The sequence below is a fragment of the Gymnoscopelus microlampas genome (genome assembly GCF_963454915.1).
Source record: "Gymnoscopelus microlampas genome assembly, chromosome: 2".
Classification (NCBI taxonomy): Eukaryota; Metazoa; Chordata; class Actinopteri; order Myctophiformes; family Myctophidae; genus Gymnoscopelus; species Gymnoscopelus microlampas.
The window spans coordinates 23,284,387-23,306,917 of record NC_139939.1 but is presented as its reverse complement, the minus strand read 5'-3'; the positions used below and the strand labels follow the sequence as shown (position 1 = coordinate 23,306,917).

Genomic DNA, 22,531 nt, shown 5'->3' with positions numbered 1-22,531 from the left:
CTTTACTTGAGTATTAGATTTTTGTTATACGTATTACTCTTACTTGAGTTCATTTCCAAGACAAATATTTTACTTTTACTCAAGTACATTTCTAGGATGCTGTAAAGTACTGAGTACAATGTTTCGCCATGCAACTCCTTGCAACATGCAACTATTGCAACTACTTGCAACATGCAACTATTTGCAACTACTTGCAACATGAAACTATTTGCAACTACTTGCAACCATTATCCCCAATGGCAGTTGCAAGGAGTTGCATTGTTTGGTTGACCTTAAAATGGTTTTGTTGCAAGGAGTTGCGACTAGTTGCATGGTGCGGTTTGGCTTTAAGGTTGGCTGTTTTTTTTTTTCTTCCCTAAAATGCAATTGGCCACACTTCTGCTCTCACACTAGCCGTGTTTCTGGCTTCCCCCTCCGCTCTCCTCTTTGTTACAGCTTGTATGGGTGTATAGGAGTAAAATTATTTAGTTCTGGTTCCTCAGTATTTACTATGTTTTTATAGGTGTTTCTGCAAGCTTTGTATAACGTAGTGGTTCTACAATCTAGCACATCAGTGCACGCAGTGAAATTCATTGTGAAAACATTACAGCAATAAATTGATTTAAAAATTAAGAAATGTACTTCTACTTTTACTTCAATTATTTATCAAAGCATGTACTTTTGAATACTTAAGTATATTTAAAAGCAATGACTTTTTTACTCTAACTTGAGTAATATTTTGACTGAGCTACTTTTACTTGTAGTGGAGTAAATTTGACCAGGAGTATCTGTACTCTTACTCAAGTACAGGGGCCGAGAACTTCGTCCACCTCTGTACATTTATGCACATGCTAGAAACACGCACACCTGCAAACTCAAACCAACAACAATACCAGACACATCCCATATCTCTCATTTGAATTCTCACTCATCTTGTTCATTCGCTTCATTCTGTTTATTTTGAGGTGCTGGTCAGGAACATAGGCTATTCTGCTCCACAAGAAGTGGTCAGCATATAGGATGATCATTGCCCCGGGTTCCAATTTGATCTGTCCACACATCACACTGTGTCCACTATAACTCTGTGGTGTGTGTCCTAGACTCTTTGAGGTCCATTATGCATACAGCACTAAATTCCCAACCTACTCTGGGCCACACACGAGTACAAGAGCCAAGGTGGTGACCCTGGGCAGCAACAGCGAGGTGTTTGTCATCCTGCCAGGGCCAGGGTGTTGCAAAGGGAAACCTTTGCCCCCTTTGTCTTCATTATGCACTTAGCCAGGCCACCAGTGGACGGGAGCAGGAACTCAGCCAGCCAGGCACAGGAACTCTAGAACAGAGTGGAGACAGAATGCGCCATGGTTGGTCTTCGGATAAATGCCAAGAAAACCAAGGTTAATACGAACAACATCCTCCTGGACCATCTACCTCTAACAACAGTATAAGGCACGGCACTGAAAGAAGTCAATGACTTCAAAAACCTGGGCTCACTCGACAGAGCAAGACCTTAAAGTAAGCAAAGTGGTTGTGACCAACATGGCGCCAACATCGCTGCATCGTACTGGGCTCCTCATTGACTTTGTACCCTTTAACTTACTTTAGTTTTTCTTATCTTTTTTTCCCCGTATACTCTACATAGCAGCCTCCTTGAGGTATGACAGAGACACACTACTGGCCTTCTAACTTTTCTACTGTAGGCCTATGTTTACTATTATTGTTATTATTGATGCTGCTATAATGTCGTGAGGAACCAGAACAAAATAATTTGTACTCTTATGTACACAAGATGTAACAATTGTGAACACCTTGAACATAAGTTATACATAAGAACCACACCTTGCATTGAGCACCTCTCCTTGTTAAAGTATTTTTAAGCTAAGGCAGCAGTCGTTTCTCTCTCTACAGTTTCTCCCTCATTGCCTTTGTGATCCCCGCCCTGGTGGAGTACCTGTTGCATCTTGGACATGGTGACACCGGTTTTCCTCAACAACATCCACTTCCTCCTCCCCGGCGTCCTAATTCTGATAGAACACTTCTACCCTGGCTGATAAGAGGTGGAGATAATTACTATGGTGACCAGGAGAGCTCAGGACCCATAGGAGGTAGGTAGATAGGCCAGTAAGAGAAGAGGACTGGTTTGTGGTCAAAGCAGGTCAATGTTTGTTGGGTGTTGTTGTGACTTCTGGCAGACAAGGTAAACATACAGTATAACCAAAGGAAGGGAACTTGAGCTCTGGACTGCCCCCAAAATGGATGATATTTTTTCATGTTCATGGTTTTCATAATGGTATACTGATACTTGTGCCAAAAATGTGCTTTGTCAAATTCATCAAACATCAAAAGTAGCAGATCTACAAGGTCAGCTTTGAGCTTGCAGATCTGCTACTTTTGATGTATGTATTATGATCAAGTTGGCCGTTAATTTACAATGAAAACACAAAAAGTTAAAATATTAAGAGGTTTCTACCCGACAACAGCGATATATAATATGTTGTATTATTATCAAGTAACATTTTGTCCAATAGTCACACAATAATCTATACCAGACAGTCAGAGGTTATCTTAACCAGACAACCTGATAGCCCTGGCTATCCAGAGGCTATCAGAGAGGTATCATCCACCTGATGGTTTCCTTTTACATAAACGCCAAAACCCTTCACTGTAAAATCCTCAGTGTTAATTTAACTCGGAGAGCGAGAGTAAAAAAATGGAGCCAAGTTTCTGTTTGGCTCCATTTGTACTCTCATAGTTACAAATGGAGAAATTATCACTGAGGATTTTACTGTGTCGTCTTGTGTTGCATATATTAGAATGTAGGTGTGGGTAATTTGAATTTGTCATCTCTGACAAAGCCTTCCCTTGAAATTCTGAATGAGTTTAAATTGTAATGTTGTCACAAGGAAGGTAGGGGATGCTATTGCACTGGCACACTGTTGTACCATAACCACAGCTCAAATTGACTTTTAAGGTAAAAGAAAAAAAGAAAGAAAGAAAAAGTTTCCCAGTCTCCCATTTAGTCAGAGCAGAGAGAGAGAGAGAGAGAGAGAGAGAGAGAGATCAATAGTCCTGCATGTATTGATGGTCTTAAAATAGTAGTAATTAATGTATTGTTCCTTTCTTGCTCTATTTACCATGTATTCTCTCTCACTGGCCACATGACTCTTGTACGAGCAAGAGAGGTCAGGTCATTGCAACAAAATGAGTGTGTGCGAGCGGGCGGGCGGGCGCGAGGGAGAGAGGGAGAGAGAGACATTTGTGTATTTTAAAGTAAGATATAGGCAGGGTGATGAGGTTGCTGCGTAGACTAGACTAGAGGATGCTGGAGTCTCTTGGTTTGCTCATTTGTGGTTTCATTGTCAGGTCCTTTGAAGCATTATTATGAACTGTGTGTGTCTATGATCTCTCAATTGTTATTATTATAATTTAATAGGTTCTGAGTTTTGCCAGTGATATTTATTGAGAAACTGGTAACTGTGTTTAGGAATCAATGAATGTCTGCACAAGACCACCCTCCGTGAGAGAAATAGGGCACTCCCATATGCACGTAGGCCTACACATGGGCTCCCGACACACACACACACACACACACACACACACACACACACACACACAATGACATTAAAACTCAATTTAGGTACTGATAGATACACACAGTACATCCTCTCCCCCTGCCTGTTGATGTGTGGGGGGACCTTGGCCAGAGGGGGAATTCTCCATGTTAATGCTGTGCTGCTATAAATCACAGAAATCCATCCACCATGAAGCTAGTGCGACCAGGGCTGCGAGTTGGATGGATGTACAAGACTGAGGCATCACATTGAATGTGTAGGTTATAGTTGATGTAGAACTTTTCTGCAGGATCTTTGACCAGAGATGATGGAAGGGCCGACAAATTGCCTGATTTACAGATGTGTGAAGAAAAGGCTACCTATAGACGTAATAACCTAGGGGGCACTCCTTGCTCACAACAGCTACAATGACACGTTGTCACCCTTATTTGCGCTTCTGGGCAGAATAAGGAAAAAACTGACCAACAGCAGACAAGTGAAAGTGTAGGCTGTGAAACATTGGTGAGGTAGCACCTAAGTCTTGATTGCAACACACTTGGTGGAAAGATTGCTTCTGCAAGATAAGACGGGTATCAGGTTTGAAGGGTTTGCCCTCACACCACGTGGCAACATGATGTACCAGGCGACTTGACGGATACACACCCTTGGACATCATCAAGCCCCTGGCCCCCTCCTCCTCAGCCCTCCACTCCCCTGGACCGAAGGTGTGATTTCTAGACCTGAGACACAGGTGGGCTCCCTGGAGTTACCTGTGAACACAACACAGACCACGGATACACTACACCTACCACAGGTAAGGACAAACCTAGCGTCATTTAACTTATTCAAGGACAAACTTGGCTTCATCTAACTTCATTAACATATTGGTACTGTCAACTCAAAATGTCAGTTTTTCTTTTCTGTTCAAATCGTTCATCAAAGTTTATGGTCATTTTCAGTATGGACGTATGTGCTGAATAAGTTAGATGATCCTGTGGCACTCAAAACCTATTAAAACCTATACCTAAAAATATGAATAGAATTGTTGATGTTATGTTTCCATTATCCAGCAGCGGTAGTCTTAAGACTTTGTAATGTTCTTGTTAGTTATTATTGGTTCAAGGTTCATGGTTATCTTTATTATCGACAACGGGCAATTTGTAGTGCAGCAACCACACAGCAGTAACCACATAACCAACAGACAGACAGTAATAAATAGACACGAAAATCACATTGAATTATTTAAGAAGTCAATGGCAGCAGGGACAAATGAGTTGTTCAGGTTATTGCTCCTGCATCTTCAGACAGCAACTTAAAGTCATTAGACATAGGGTGGCTAAGATCAACCAGAATTGACTGAGCCTTCTATAGTGTCCTGGTCTTGTGAGAAAGGTCATTAAAGGTTGTGCCTACAATTCTGCTGCCCACTTTGACGATAACTTGCAGTTTGTTCTGTTTTTTTTAGCGCAAATGACCGCTGTCAAAAGGAGTTGTCAAGTAACCTTTATGTTTGTTAAACAACCACTTTCAACCTGGTGTCCTTATGTTGGGCATGTCATTGTAGAAGAAAACATTCAAATTATTATTTACATTGTGATGTGTCATGTCCTTATGTAGATTGGCAATTTCGCAGTGCGACACCATCGTAATGAAGTATAAATCAGGCTTAACTTACAAATCACTGCAAAAGGATGCACATTTGAAGGCATTAAAGGTTTAATATTGTACAGTGGCTTCTCATCTCGTTTTCATATTCTTTAATGTTTGGGATTGATTCAATGAAACAAGAAACCTCGAAGGTCCGCTTGTTGGTATATGGTCATGGTGTGTTATCCACTTGAACCTTACTTTTACTGTTTTTGGTCCAGCACCCAGCCTGAGCCTAGTTGGTTTTGGTGAGGTTTTGGCTGTTTTTCAGCCTCTCTTTCAATCCACTTGAACCCTATAGCATCTCTATTCTGGGAGGAACATTCACAAAAAAAATGCTATTTTCAGCAAAGAGATTTGGTGTAGAGTGAGAAAAGGTACACAGCTGACCCTGATCAACTAAGTATTAGTATTAGTATAGTGAACTTAAGTGGTTATGGTTGTATTTTTAAAGGCATATATGTGAGGGGTATATTTAAGGATAAACTTAAATATAATAAGTAGATACATTTTGAAGGTGTTTTGAAATGGATTTTTTTGCAGATAAGATTTGCAGTGCTCAGATTGTGTGTGCTTTAGCGCTGAACACAGGCACACGCTTGGTATTGAACCACAGCCAACAAGAGTAAGCTAGACAGCATTTGTTATACAACATGGTGATTTAAAAAAAGAACTATAATCTTTTAGCTCAGAAATCTGTAATAATCAATGTGATATTTTAGTGGTATATAATAAGTTATGTAATATATAATTTTGTATAGCGTATATAATATAGGAAGTACAGATAATACACTATAATGATTCCTACTGTAATATAACTGAACTGAAATCAATACAGATCATTAGGCTCTTTACCCCTTTTCACGAACTGGATTTATATTTAGAAATAAACATTAATTCATGAATACTTAATCAAATTACTGAGTTATAATACTAATAATAGTATTGTAAAGTGAAATAAATGATTTGGTCCATATTGAGATAGATTGAGGTTTTCCCTAGTGTGGTATTGTGAGAATGGAAATTTACCACAGAGCAGCCATGTGGTTGTGGAGCAAGATCAATACCCTGGCATGTGAGTGAGAGTGAGTGTGTGCACGTGAGAGTGAGTAAGAGAGAGTGTATGTGTTTCTACATTTATGAATTAGCTGACTGCATTCATTCATTGGATTGGTTTAACCTGTTTGACTCTAAGGAAGACGCAAGTCGAAACGTCAGTCACCCCTGCAAAATAATAAATACGTGCGGACCAGTCGAGTGCTCCAGTATTTTATTTGGGTATAGTCTCTCCTGAGAAGTGCCCAGGTATTATTCTCTCCGATTCAAGTTGTCCCTGTTGAGCACCGACGAGCTCTTCTACCTTCAACTGGCTGAAGCGCGCTGGACATCTCTTTGTACATTTTTGTTGGTTGCTCATGCGTGTTAGTGCCAGGAAGTAACAAGTATAACATTTAAAACAAACAGATCTATTTCAAATGAGGTTGCTTGGAATGATTTCATTACACACATTCACTTAATGATTAACTGTTTGAAATGTTAAAGAGCAAGAAATTCATTATTGTGTTTATTTTAATGCAGTCTATAAATGTTTGTCTTCTTTTTTTCTTAGACAATGGCTCCTGAGCCTGAACTTGAGGAAGACCCAAACGCAAGACAGGAAAATGAATGCAATGGTACATTTTATTGTGTGAGAAGCAGAGGTGTCAAGTGTATCTGTGTGATATTGTAGTTACACTTTGCACTTACACTTTTCAGATCCACTTTGATATTATCAAGTGAAATTGCACCTGGTGGGGCTCGGGTGGCACAGGAGTCAAGTACCTGTGCACTACCGCGGAGTCTGGGGGTTCGAATCCAACATGGTGCATTCGGCCTATGGGAACACAATTGGCCTGTGTTCAGGGGTGGGAAGCCGGGTGGGCAGGGTGGTATTTGTCATTGCATACTGTATGTACTCCTAACGGGCTGGGGCAGCACCTGTCAGCTGTGAATGTTTAACAGGAGTAGAATGGAGGTGTTACGTCCTCCCAGTGAGGGCTCCTTGCTGGCAGGTGAGCCAGTATAATACAACAGCAGTGGCAACATAGAAATGTGGGGGGAGGCTTAATTGGCATAATGACTAAATTAGGAATTAGATTCAAAATAGTATGCATGCATATTCATGTGTCTAAGATGCCATACGGTTACAGTTCAGGAATAAAACGGAATGCTTTGTCTTTCTTAGGAATCAAAGAACCGGCTGCTCCTATGGCGGCAGCCCATTCCACAGTGGCTCTGTTTGAGGCCGAGGCAGTGATCGACGACCCCTGGGATCTCCCAGAACTGAATCTAGGACAGGGGGTGTCGTGGGCAGGTACACACTTGTAATGTCCATAGGTAACATTACATAATGTTCGTACAGTATATAGGGCTTAAGTGGTTAAATGGCTTAAAGAAACATTTGCAAACAAAAATAAAATCCTGAGTGTTCATTTATGGGTCAGTTTGGTTATACAGTATGCGTACAGTACATTCTCAGAGTTTCAAATGGATAAATTACCACTGAGGATTTCACTGTGTACCTCCAACACATTTTCACGTAAAACCTCAAAACCTCAAACTTTTCTTTTTGTGTAGTGTATTAGCACTACACAAAATGTAATTAGCACTGTTATCTGGGTAAAACACAATTGTGTTATCAGTGTACTAATATAGTTATCTTCACAGTTAATAATGGCACCTGGGGGATTTCTTCTTAGCTGGCAAAAATCCTGGAGCATTATTTACGTGTGAGGGACAATGAGTAAAACTATAGGTCAAGATCATTTAGAGTAGATTAGATGGCCATAAATTACAGTTATCAGTTCCACAGTAGCACTATAGCTAGACAGAGACAGCAGTTGAATATATACATCATAGAGTATATAGTATACAGTAGCAGATCTTCCTGGAGAATGTTTTTGAGGTCTAGTAGGAAGAGTCAGAGATGCTGCAAAGCCATTTATGCATGATGTCTGGCATTTTAATCTCTCTCTCTCTCTCGCGCACGCACGCACGCACACACACACACACACACACACACACACACACACACACACACACACACACACACACACACACACACACACACACACAGAGCTGTTCCATTCTATTTCACTGACAAACTAGCAATATATCAATAGGTATTGCAATATGAGACTAGATATCGTCGAATCGGGCTTGACAGTGACAGTGTCCCCTCCTCTGTCTGTCTCTCAGAGGTGGATGCTAAGGGCAAGGCGAAGAAGGTGGTGGTGGGGATTGTCAAAGCAGTACTTCTGCTGGGGTTCCTCTACTTGTTCATTTGTTCTTTAACCATCCTCAGCTCTGGTTTCCAGCTCGTTGGAGGTAAACACACACACCACATGCACGCTTGCACACAGAATTAAGTGCTAGAGGAATGTGATATACCAACACACATGCGCACAGATAATGTAGGGTCTACACACATTTTAACACACATACATGTGGAGGTGGGTGGTGTAGCACGCATGCACGCACACACACACACACACACACACACACACACACACACACACACACACACACACACACACACACACACACACACACACAAAAAGTTTTACTGTGGTCATAAACTGCAGCTATACTGTCTACTTGTGACAGAAGTGGAGTGTTTACTCTCACTAATAAAACAAAAATGACACTTTTTTTAATCATGTATAAAGTTTTACTGTCTTTATGCTGTAAGCTGTTTAAGTGAGTACCTGTATGTGGGTTTTAAGAGCTTATGACTAATAACTGGGATCCATTGAAACTATTCCATTTCCTGAGAAGTAAGTGTTTTGGACATCTCCAAGGTTTCCACTTGACAGCGGCAATAAGTGTTCCTGTTTTTCCGCTGGCCAGGTAAAGTAGCGGGGGACATCTTTCAGGACAACAAGGTGCTGGCCAACCCTCTGGCTGGTCTGGTGATTGGAGTTCTTGTCACCTTGCTGGTGCAGAGTTCCTCCACATCTTCCTCCATTGTTGTCAGCATGGTGTCATCTGGACGTGAGTTTCAGGCCGCACGCACGCACGCACGCACGCACACAGGTCTGTGTAACGGAGTAGCCCTGCCAGCTCATAAGCCTTTTATCTCCTAGCCATGGGGGGATTCCCCTTTGGCTGACTGGCGGATGTTTGGCTTCCCAATTACAGTTACAATCCTGGGTGTTACATTGGTGCTGGGACACGGATCGTGTTTCCCAGTGGGGGGAGGTCAACGGGAGGTTAATGTAACGAAAGTAGCCCTGCAAGCGCATAAGCTTAATATCTCCCTTGGCCAAGTAGTGTTTGGTTTCCCATTGCTGGGTGTTACACATATACATTTGATGGTACTTACTGGTGGAGAAAGTACAAACATGAAGTAAAACAATCCCGGTTCCAAATAACACTGCTTTCAGCTAGACAAACTCAATAACGGTTGCATTAACCACTTAAACCCTAGCATCCTTATTCTGAGGGGAACATTTGCCGAAAGTTCGGCTGTGAGCTTGTAGATCGTCTATTTTCGGCAAAGAGATTTGGAGAATGGGGGAAAAGCTGCCCTGGGGGACCCTGGTCAAATCAGTATTAGTTTAATAAGTATAAATGGTTTAAGCTGTTAATTCACAACCAAGCAAAGCTTTCGAACAAGAAACTGCAGTATTTTTTATTATAATATCTATTTTTTTAGGTAAAGTTTGCTCAGATTTTAAAGGTGAAAAGAAGTGCACATGTACAGTCAATGTAACAGCTGACTTCAAAAGTACCATATTTGTCTTTGAAATGTAAAAGATACATTTCCAAAAAACAAATACTCAAGTAAACGACAGATACTCGAAAGATTTACTTAAGTACAGTAGTCAAGTATGTACTAGTACTACGTTACTGTCACAGTACTGTAGTGGTGATGATAAGTAGATGGGGGGAGTTGAAATAATGGAGATCTGTGTTCTTTGACAGTGCTGACAGTCCAGCTGGCTGTTCCTATCATCATGGGCACCAACATCGGAACTTCCGTCACCAACACCCTAGTTGCCATGACACAGGCTGGCGAACGCAATCAGTTCCGCAGGTAATAAGTCTTGTTAAATGCAAGGATGTCACCTTCATAGGCACGTCGAGTTCCTCTCTCTCACTTTCTCAAGCAAAATTCAAAAGTCAGTCAGAAGAAGAGATAGAAAATTTGAAATGAAAAAAGCTATGCATTGTACACAGTAAAATTCTGTGTTCTTTTACGCATATAGGATTTGACTCCAAAAACCGACATACACATGTACTATAGAGGATATGCGTGTGACATCATCATCAAACCCGGAAGTTATGCAGGAATGCCTACTGAGTGTCAAAAAAATACTTTCTGGCCTTGACAGCCCATGCATCCAAACAGAAAAGTCATATCTGATTGCATTAAACAATGTTAAACTCATTTTGCATGTTTCTTTGCCACTCGATTTGCCACTCGATGTGCCATTCACTTTAAGCATGCGCATATCCTCTATAGGGGTTTCAACTAGTCGACTAATGGACTACAACTACTATTCGATATTGTGGCAGTAGTCGAACTAGACGGGGAAACTTTTTTTAAGAAAGCAGTGGCAATATCTACAGATATGCAGCTGCGGGCACTCATGTTGGATAATTGGTTCTCTTTATACATCCTTTGGTAATAACAATCATAGTAGTCGTAAATGACGTTGTGCCATCATGTGGCGCTCTCAAACAGCAGACTTGACTCTTTCAATGGCACAGCACATACCCCCAGGTTTGTCCCGCCTACATTATTCAACGCTTTTTCTGGTTGTATCTAAGATGTTTTTGCTGAGAATTGATCATTGTTATCAGATAAAAGAAATATTATATATCTCCACAACTGGTCAACTAATCGACTACTTTTTGTTAGTATCATACAATAACGATAATCATCATCATCTTTATTTGTATAGCACTAAAACAACAACAATAAAACCAAGCACTCATGCTGTTCACTCTTCCCATGCAGGGCGTTTGCAGGGGCCACAGTGCATGATTTCTTCAACTGGCTCTCAGTGCTGATACTGCTGCCACTGGAGGTGGCGTCTGGGTATTTGTACCGCGTCACCAAGCTCATCATTGACTCCTTCCAGATACAGAGTGAAGAAGCCCCACAACTGCTCAATGTCATCACTGACCCCCTCACGAATGCCATCATAGAGGTAGGGATGATCATTATCACAGCCATTACAGATGGAGTCCTTTCACAGAGGTCATCTTATGGCTCTTTTCGACTACGAAGGGTAAACCAGAATCTTCCATAACCTCAAACTTTCCAGAAATTGTTAAGGTCTTTGATGTTTTTTTGTTTACATTTCTATTATAACCAGAACCACATCTGAAGGGGGAGGTATTTGTACAAATTTGAAGAAAAAAAAAAACATTTTAAAAGTAAGATCTAAGTTCCAAGAACTCAGGGTTAGAGGCACCTCCTGAGCAAATTAGGTTCTGAGAACTTTATCTGAAACCGGAACGTAGCGTATGAATATCGAATATGAAAACAAATCCAGAACCCAAGAAATACCTTTCACAGCAGGACACAGCGTTCAGCTAGTTCTTGTAGTTGAAATAGTAGCAAGTCATTAGCATAACATTGCTATCATTGTTACAAACCCCATTGCCAAAATCTGAAAAAGGAAGTCATATGAGTCACCATAATGATCCATTACCGAGGCTTAAAACTCTATAGGGCATCGCAGTTGCGGCCACTTCCGGGTTCCACTGCAAAATACTCAATGCATTTTTCCCATTGACATTTCCAAAAATATTGATATCAATTATTTTAAGGCTAGAATCAAGCCATCCAGGGTCCTGGTGAATCATGACCATAAAACGTTTGATTCTGTGAAAAAAACATTTTGAAAACGGCAAAACAAAGGGTATTTATAAAATAAAAAAAATCACAGAAAAAAATGTTTTATGGTCATGATTCACCAGGACCCTGGATGGCTTGATTCTAGGCTTAAATTAATTGATATAAATATTTTTGGAAATGTCAATGGGAAAAATGCATTGAGTATTTTGAAGTGGAACCAGGAAGTGGGCGGGAACTGCGATGCCCTATTAACACATGATAATATTATATAATCAGATCCTCTTATCATCACAGAGTAATGTTGAATTGATCCTCTGTGACACATTGTGAGCTGGTAGATTGGCTAGGTTTAATGAGCGACAACGTCGTATAACTATAAATCAGGCTTAATTAAGGAGGTCATTACCATTTCACAGTGCACTGAGTGCAGGCTTATATGAGCCAACAGGGTCAAGCATCCTTTCGTTGCAACATCACTAGTATCTCAAAGTGGTTTCATTTCTAGGCTAGCTGGATAGGTGGTTATCGTATTAGAGTTATGTTGTTCAGATGAATGTAGAGAGTGAAGTTAACAGCAACCTAATAACTAAAGTACAAGTTGTACTGTAACTCAATAGCTGGAGGGAAAGCTCCATTAGATCCTGGGGGTGAAAGTAGGCTAACTAGAATGAAATGTGAGCCATGAAGCGTCACGGTGCGGTGTTAATGTTGTGAAAGTGTTGGGTCGACGGGTGCAGTGAATGTAAATGGCTATAAATCAGTGTAATGGCAGCTCAATAAGGAGCGAACACGTTGAAAAGAATAACAAATATCATTCACATACAAGAAGAGAGAGTCTTGGCGATTAGACTCCATTAAAGCATTTCATAGGATGACATCCCCTAGACAACCCCACCTGGAGTCCAAATGCTGGTGATGAAGACACTATGCAGATAGATGATATCTATCTGAACTCGGAGGACAAGAGACTTGATTGGGTAGAAGGAGGGTTGCACAACACTTAAGGCATGCTCCTTCCGACATAGGAAAATCTTCCGGTTTGGACAGGCTTTCCGAACTACAGTTCGGAGAGTCGGTTCCGAATAAAGGTTCTGAGACCGGCCATCAGAAGTTTGGACATCAATTTGTAGATTTTTAGAAAATTCTCCTACGGGCTAACAAGGGCGCAAAGATAATAGCGTTCGTGTCACCGGACACCCCAAAAATAGCGACTTCAAAGCTAGGTTGAATATTCACCTCAAAGGCATCTGAGAGAGTTTTAAACACGACTGTCAATTAAACTGGGGCAGGACCAGAACATTTGAGTCAAGTTGGCTGAGTCTTGTTGACATCTCTCACAGCTCCCATCCAAGTCAGGAAAGATTCTGCTTAATCTAGCCTTGCTAAAATGGGCACGGTGTAGAACTTTAAATTGTATCAGATTGAGACGGGCACAGGAAGTAATCCCATTCACTGCACTCATAGCCCGGTCCCAAGTGTCCTCCGGTATCTACACCAAGTTCCTTAATCTTGCTGAGTGAAGAGTCATTACATGAAGAAATAGAACTGTAAATGTTTGATATGAGACCTTGAAGTCGAGCAGAGGTCTGTAACAAAATATCAAATTTCAAGTCTGATTCTAAATTAAGAAAGGTTCGGCTTTGAGTTTGAACAAAGTGTCTGATTTGAAAGTACCGAAATAGATGTGAACGGGGAGGTTGAATTTGAATGAAAGGTCTTTGAAAGTGGCGAAAGAAAAAGGTCTATGAAAAGGTCAGTGAATTTGTCCAGGCCTGATCTTTGCCACAAATTGCCAGTAAACAAAGCTGGCATCCAGTTTAGCAGGGAGAAATAAATGATTGTTGCATATGGGGCCTTCTAAGGAGAAGCCACTAAAATTAAAATGCTGATGGAATTGGGCCCAGAGTAGATATAACGAGGTCTGAAGTGAATTGTTTGGGAGAGAGGGGTCGCTCATAGACATATAAAGGTAGACGCCTCCTCTGGCTCTAAAGCGTGTGTATGGCGGACGCACTTCCGCTTCTGGGGGGCAGCTGGAAATTTCCGCGTATGTCACAGAAGGGGGCGTTCAGTAGGCCAATGAGAGGCAGGTGGGGGCGGGACAACTAGATTCTGACAAGTTCTGGAAAAGACGCGCTGTGATTGGCCAGTAGTCAACGCGCTGTGATTGGCCAGTGCCCGTGCCCCCCGGAAATATGGCGGCCACCATACCAAGCACGTCGCTCCAATGAACTGCAGAGGCCAATGAGGTATCTAGGTTTCTATATCTGTGGGGTAGCTTGGCTGTAACCAGAGCAGCGAGGGATGTTGCAATACATGAGTTAGCCTCAGATTGACACCAATCTGCATCTGAAGAACGGATCCAATGTATCATTTTTTGTATATTTGGGGGCCAGTAATAAAATAACAGGTTAGGAAGTGGAAGTACGTCACAAACTCTTGACCTTTGAAGAAGTTCCTTACGGATTCTGTTTTTTTTTGCCACACCATAAAAAGGATGTTATGGTTTATCAACTGATTTGAAGAAGGACTTGGGCAGGAACACCGGAAGACACTGAAACAGGTATAAAAACCTGGGTAGGACATTCATCTTAAAGAAATAGTTCACCCAAAAAATTACTTATTTTCTATCTATTACACAACCCATAAAGGCTTGAATTCATGGTGATTCTTTAGTTTTTGTTGCATTCCTAAGCCAATCATTTGATTACCTTCTCCTACCGGCTATTGGCTAATGTATCCGGTAGGAGACACAAAGGAGACTCAAACAGAGTCATCAAATTATTGGCTCAGAAATGCGACAAAAACTAAAAAGTCTCCATGAATTCAAGGCTTCATGGGGTGTGTAATTGATGGAAAATAAGACATTTCTTGGGTGAACTATTCCTTTAATACAGTTAATTCTACCAGCCAAAGACAAAAAAAAACACCTCTGAAGATCCTTTTTGAGGTTGCTGCATACAGGCAGAGAGTTACTTTCATATAGACCAGCAAAAGTCCGACAGATATTGATCCCCAGATATTTAATACCAGACTTAGCTACGAAAGGGTAGGTCATCGTCTCCGATCTGTAAGGCCAGATTGTTTACAGGGAGGCATTCGCTTTTAAAATTTTCAAATTGTAGATATATGACCATGTACTGGGCTTTAGTCTGAAAGACAGAATGACAGATTCAGAAGCATGGAGACCATTACCTGATTGGCCAACAGCAAATTGAGATAATCTGATTGGTTAGGTATGCTCATGCATAATAATGTGTGAGTGAAAGGCTTTCAGAGTGAGGGAAAACTGAAGTGAGGTAATAGACATTACTGATGAAAGAATGAAAGAGGGAGACTGTGAGAAAAGATCTTACTTGTTGAACTTTCACAAGAGCTTCACAACATTGTTATCTTTGTATGATAGCCTCTCTCTCTCTCTCTCTCTCTCTCTCTCTCTCTCTCTCCAGTTGGATAAATCTGTCATTGGTGACATTGCCACAGGAGATCCTGAATCCAAGAATAAGAGTCTCATCAAGATCTGGTGCAAAACCTTCACCAACACAGTAAGAAGTGATGCTGCGGTAAACCTGTAGAAATTGTGAAATCACTGAATGTTATTTTAAATGGCTTTAAATTGCAAAACTATATATAATAGTGCGTGCGTGTGCGTGTGCGTGCGTGCGTGCGTGTGTGTGTGTGTGTATTTCAGACCGTGTTGAATGTCACAGTTCCTAGTGAAGACAACTGCACCTCTCCAGAATGGTGCTGGTTCGATGGCAACCTCACCTACACACTGAAGAATATTTCTGATACCTTTAATGTCGAAAAATGTACGGTGAACACACTTTCTTCCCATGAATCACATACATGTAAACATTTCCATACCACAATGCCACATACAGGGATCACAAGAATATTAAAAGAATGATCAAACTTAATTACTACTGTCTGACTTGAAAAAAAAGTTATGCATGGGTGTGTCATTGTATTATTTTCCACTTTAAAGCAGCTGTGTGTGTGTGTGTGTGTGTGTGTGTGTGTGTGTGTGTGTGTGTGTGTGTGTGTGTGTGTGTGTGTGTGTGTGTGTGTGTGTGTGTGTGTGTGTGTGTGTGTGTGTGTGTGTGTGTGTGTGTGTGTGTGTGTGTGTGTGTGTGTGTGTGTGTGTGTGTGTGTGTGTGTGTGTGTGTCTCTGCCTGCCCTGAGGGACTCCGGTCATGTATGTTGACTATTAGTGTTTTCACCCTGTCTGTATACACATTTGATCATTTATGTTTTGTGTGCACTGTCCCCCTCTTTGTTCATTCTCAGGTAAACACCTCTTTGTGGATACAGAGCTATCTGACCTGGCAGTGGGTCTGATTCTGTTGTCTCTTTCCCTGCTGGCTCTCTGCACCTGCCTGATCTGCATCGTCAGACTTCTCAACTCCGTACTGAGGGGACAGGTGGCTATCATCATTAAAAAGGTCCTTAATACTGGTGAGTAACTGATCGTGTTTGTGTTTGTGTTTGTTTGTGTGTTTCTGTGGGTGGGTGTGTGTGTGTGTATGCACTGTATATAGATTCACCTGGGTAAACTATTCATCGTTGCCAGAGCTTATGCCCGGGCGGTTATTTGTTTATCACATATCTATTGCCTTATTTAGTCACAAAGACCGACCAATGTGTGAGTAAAGCACTTAGGACCCAAGCCACCCTAATCATGAACTGTGTCAGCTCAAAGCTTGGACCACTAGGTTCCCGGACAGCCACCAGGCAACTAGGCTTATGAACAATAAATACTAAAGGCATGTTGCCTTTGCAGAACACACACACAGACAGAGGCAGCTGTGCAAAAACAATCACACATACTATACGTACATGTACAATACACACACAGCATCTGACACACACCAACAATATCATTTGACACTTTATTCGCCCCAGTCCTGTGTGTCTGTCTGTCTGTGAACAGTTCATCTCAGGCACCGATAAGTGTGAAACTTTGCACGCACAAAAATACAATTTTTGCTACTACTCAGATTCTGTTGGGCGGGAACCCCTATTTGTAACTATACCTTTCAGGACGGGAACTCCTTTTGGGGTTCTTGTTGCTATGTGCAGTATATAGCAACACACATTTTTGAAATTTTTGAATAAATATTTGAAGTTTTTCAGAAAACTTAGAAGAGATTTAGAGGGCGTTTTTAGAATCGGCCTCAGGTCTAAATGGGTTAAAGCTCATGCAAATCAGTTCACACTCTCATTTGATCATGATGTATCAGTCGGTTTATTCAGATTCCATTCCAATTGATTACGATTGCCTTCCAAAGTTCGCAGTAGGGGCACATTTTCACAAATCATGAATCATGACATTTTTATCACAGGGGCTTATGAACAGCACAGAGCCAAAAGCAACACAAAAAATCATACCGTTTGCCTGTAATTGCTTCCACAAATTTAATCACTGACATTTGCAGTGTGTGTGTGTCTGTGCGCCCGTCCTTGCAGATTTCCCGTACCCATTCGGCTGGGTCACAGGTTACATCGCAATTGTAGTTGGGGCTGTAATGACCTTCATTGTCCAGAGCAGTTCTGTTTTCACATCTGCGATCACTCCACTTGTTGGTGAGTCCATCGTTCCATCTCATCCATCCATCCATCCATCCATCCATCCATCCATCCATCCATCCATCCATCTTTTCTCCCATTTGCAACTTATTTTCAAATCAATCCACACTTTAAAGATGGGGTGCCGTGATTTTCAGTGATCCCCCCCCCCCAAAACATAATCATCAGGTATTATGGTTATACTAGGAGGAAGATTTTTTTCAAAAAAGTGTACAGAAATTGTTAAAATCATGTTTTTATGTGGACATGCCTCCAGTTCATTAAGTATACCTGGTTCTCCACCTTAGCACCACCCACCTGTCCTAGTCCCTCCTCCTCCTCATGCCCACACCTGTTGGGTTATGATAATGAGGGGGAGGGTATAATTTTACTATGTCACTAAAGCGCTGTTTCTCTATTGGCACGTTTGACCCTCAAGGTTTCAGCCTCCAGGTAGAAACTCAAAATAGTCAGAGAAGACATAAAACACCATAAAAACACCACCAGGGGGCTTAATGAAGTTCTATCAACCTCATAGACACACGAAAAACAGAAAAAGTGCAAAACCATGGCACCACCTCTTTAAAATACATTGAAACGCAATGATGACATAACTTTGACAGAAAATGTACATGTAATGATGTGGCATGTTGCATTAGTTCCGACAATAAGCCTTCTTTTTAATTAAGGTGCTAGGTACAAATAGACTGATGTTCTTCGGAAATGCTTAGTATGCTTTGGAAAGAGTTTGGCTGTAATGTCAAGTATACCATGAGACACGTCAGAGGGCTAAACATGCTAGACCACCCCACCGGTAGTGACCTTTAAAGGGAATCACGTTCCTTTTTTTACCTGGTGATATTTTTAGATAATTTGGACCACCAATGAAGACCACCTTAATGGGTTACATAGTTAATTTTGTGACGTTAATTCATTTGCATGATTGACTAAAATTAAATGCATATTATTTACAGTTAAAACAGTTAAAAATATGTTTTTCATTTAATATAGTCTATTGATATTGATTGACATTGAATTGAGACTTATTTCTATTTGTATTGTCTAACAAAGGGTTAACTCGAGAAACTGCATGTTCCACAATGCTTTTGCTAAAACCGGATGTTGAAAAAGACCGGGATTCTGTTTGTTTTTCAGTGATGTTAAGCAATACTAGCTCTGAGCAAATTAATGAATGCCAATGCTGAGCAAATTAATGAATGCCAATGACGGCAAAAGATCGTTATTGTACCATTTTGTATGCCACTCCTTTTCTTATATAAAGTACAAGCTTTATCTTTTGCTCGTAGTTATTCTACAAAGGGTGTTTTATTTTCTTCTTCTTCAGATATAAGAATATAAGCCTGTATTTGGAAAACAAAACAAACAAACAAACGGCATAATTTGAATTACCAGCAATCCGGGCGTTTCACAACAAGCGGCAAACAGATCGGACCAATTCCAAAACGTTTTGCAACCACCCTTTGTTTGTGGTCGAAATTATCAAAAAATAGGGCACAGGTTTAAAAACTCTAAAATTCCCCTTTACTTCCTCTCTTTGCGTATAGGTCTTGGTGTCATCAGCATACAGAGAGCATATCCGTTGTCACTGGGGTCAAACATTGGCACAACCACCACAGCTCTCCTGGCAGCCATGGCTAGTCCTGCAGAGAAGCTTGCTAATGCTTTACAGGTCAGTTATATACACACACGCGCACACACACACACACACACACACACACACACACACACACACACACACACACACACACACACACACACACACACACACACACACACACACACACACACACACACGCTTGCAGATTTACCAATTGTCTGTGTTTTTTTGGTTTGGTTGAATTTGTACACTCTTAGAGTTAACTTTCTGTGCAGGGTCAACTCAAATTGAGACAAAAATACAATACAAAACTCACTAAAACTTAAAACAAAATAGAACTGTGTGAAAACAACTTTTTTTCATTTTGTTTTTTCCACCAGACACAATCTGATGTCATGCATTCTTTCACCCTGCATTTCCAGCTTCTATAAATCAAGGCTTTCCTCATAATTCCTGAAAAACTAAATACAATTTTTAGTAAATCTAGTGAATACCTAAAACGGAGACCAAAACGCCTTATTCAATCGTAATACAAACTAAAAAGAAACTGAAATCAAATGCCTAATTGAAAAAAAGAACTAAAACTAATTAAATATTTCAAAACTACAATCACTGTTTCTGTGTCCAACTCCAGATTGCTCTGGTCCACTTGCTGTTCAACATCACGGGTATCCTCATATGGTATCCCATTCCAATCACTCGCCTGCCCATCCGAATGGCTAAAACGCTGGGCAACATCACTGCCGACTACCGCTGGTTCGCTGCTGTTTACATCATAGGCTGCTTCTTCTTCATGCCCATGTTCATCTTCGGCCTATCCGTGGCCGGCTGGGAGGTGCTGGTGGGCGTGGCCGTGCCTCTGGTCGTCATGGTGATCACTATCATAGTGATAAATGTCCTACAGAAGGAACGCCCCCAGTCTCTGCCCGCGGTACTGCGCTCCTGGGACTTCCTCCCTGAGTGGGCCCACTCCCTTGATCCTTGGGACAGATTAGTCATCAAGATGACTACCAACTACTGCGCCTCTTGCAGCAAATGCTGCAAGCCCAAGCCACCTGCTGAGACAAAAGAACAGGGCGAGGAGGAGTTGACGGGACAGAATATGGAGGAGCAGGTGGCTGAGATGTACGATAATCCCTCGATGAGTGTAGAAAAAGAGTTGGAGACTGAGAAACCTGCAGACACAATCACTATTGCACAAACCCCGATGTGACACTTCTGCTATAGAGCGGTCCAGGGATAATGTCTTTTTTTAGGTGGAAGGAGGAAGTTACGTAGATCTTCCAATAGTAATAATAACTCACCTCATAGATCTGAAGTTGGCTTTGTAGTAATGCACAGGCATGCTCCTTCAGTGAAACTCTCATCATGTTGCAACTTTTACAACTTTTTTCCCCTGCTGTTTTTGATATAATAATTTTTATTACTGTGAATTAAAGACACACGGATGTCCTCAATACATCGTTTTAAGGTGTAACTTTAGAATAGATTATTTTGTGAATGAAAGGGATAATTGTATTCAAGGAATATGTGGATGGCAAGCTATAGATGACTATGCATCTAACTTAATTTATTGCATGATTTTAAGTTATTTAAAAGGGTAAAGTTTATTGTTGTGTTTAAGAGGTGAATAAAAATGCAGTTCGGGTAAAGTCTGAAGGAAAGGTTTTTAGTTTTTTTAATCAAACTAATTGAGGGCAAAGGTGTCTTTTACTTGTTACAGCCTGAGTCATGTTAATCCGTCTTCTTATCATTTTTTTGCGACACATTTACTTTGTTGTACAACTGATTTTCAGCTGAAAGTTATTTTCATTGAACAACATGGCCGTATGACAAATTACAAATGAGTCAGGATTGTCTGCTTACTGCATGTATTTGTCTAAGAGCACCGCTTTCTATTTTTGTTAATCATTTACATTAACCCCCACATTTTCCTATCTCCCTCCACGGCCTCATGCCATATTAGTGTTATCTGTGGTGAAGTTCACTGAACAAATGGGATACAAGGCAGAGAGTGAGAGATGACAAACCAACAAATGTTTACTTTGTTTTGCATTACAAGATAAAATATGTGTATGAGCATCATCATTATCCTCATGTCTTTCGCACGCACGCGCGCGCGCGCACACACACACACACACACACACACACACACACACACACACACACACACACACACACACACACACACACACACACACACACACACACACACACACACACACTCACATCTACTTGTGAGGCCGGCGACAACATTTTAGGACAGCGATTTTATGAATTCCCCTTTTAATATTTTTTGTTGCCAAAAGTATCTGATCTACAAGCTTTGAAGATCGGCTGTTTTTGGTGCATGACACCAGTGTAAATCAGGCATAACTCCAACCCCACCCCCTAAACCTAAGCTCTAAATGTTTAATGCTAACCCTCTTGACCATATTTTTTTGAATTGTAAGCCTAACATTAAAGATCATTTCTTAACAAAGGTAAAACTCAAATTAAGTGTTGATCATAAAAAAAGAGAATTATCTTATCCATAAAACAACCATTTCTCTTGCGACGATCAGGAAAATTGTTCTCATAATGTCTATTTCTCAAATTCTACTATACAGTATCTGTGGGGACTTTGGCCCTACGCACGCACGCACGCACGCACGCACACACACACATTTTTGTGTCTGTGTTTACACTTTTGTCCGATTTTAATGTAACCGGCTGGGTTAGGAAAGTTTCATTGTGCGGTACATTTCATAATATGTATATAATTATGACAACTCTTGTGTTAATAAAAAGAGTGATTATACAAAGTGTCATTCAATGTGTTGAGTTTATTTTGTTTTATTGTATAGCAGTGGTTCCCTACCTTTTGTTCTTGGAGCCCCCCTTCTTACATTTGAAAAAAGCTGAGACCCCTCCAGTGTTAATTTCGTTGACTAAAACTATGATGAAAAATGCTCCTCGACTACCTTTTTTCACTGCCTAAAACGGAATATATTGACAATTTCGTCAACAAATACAAACAGACTAAAATCTTAGGGAGGGACTAGTGGAGATGAGATCCAGTAGAACTAAAAGACAAGTCATTTTATGTTTGGTTGAGCTCGGGTATTGCGCTCTGAAAATAGCAGATCTGCAAGCACTGCGACGCATTGTGAGCTTGTAAATCTGCTATTTTCAGCATGCAACCAAGTGTAAAATCTGCCATTACGACGCCATCAAGGCCTGCCAAAATACATTGTTGTCGACAAAATCAACTGTAGATTTAGTCGACTAAAATCTTATGATACTTGGTTGACTAAAATCTTATGATATTTAGTTGACTAA

General features: G+C 40.9%; 1 protein-coding gene across 1 annotated transcript; it reads left to right on the top strand.

The window, feature by feature from the left end:
* Positions 1-7,421: 7,421 nt before the first annotated feature.
* LOC311054464 (sodium-dependent phosphate transport protein 2B-like) lies at positions 7,422-20,423 on the top strand (the record flags this gene model as incomplete). Its single annotated transcript, XM_084070446.1, has 11 exons — positions 7,422-7,527; positions 8,412-8,540; positions 9,063-9,206; positions 10,140-10,251; positions 11,179-11,371; positions 15,474-15,569; positions 15,716-15,836; positions 16,315-16,482; positions 17,494-17,610; positions 19,158-19,282; positions 19,845-20,423. 11 exons carry the CDS (start codon positions 7,422-7,424, stop codon positions 20,421-20,423), a joined length of 1,890 nt encoding a protein of 629 aa, XP_083926572.1.
* Positions 20,424-22,531: the final 2,108 nt, after the last annotated feature.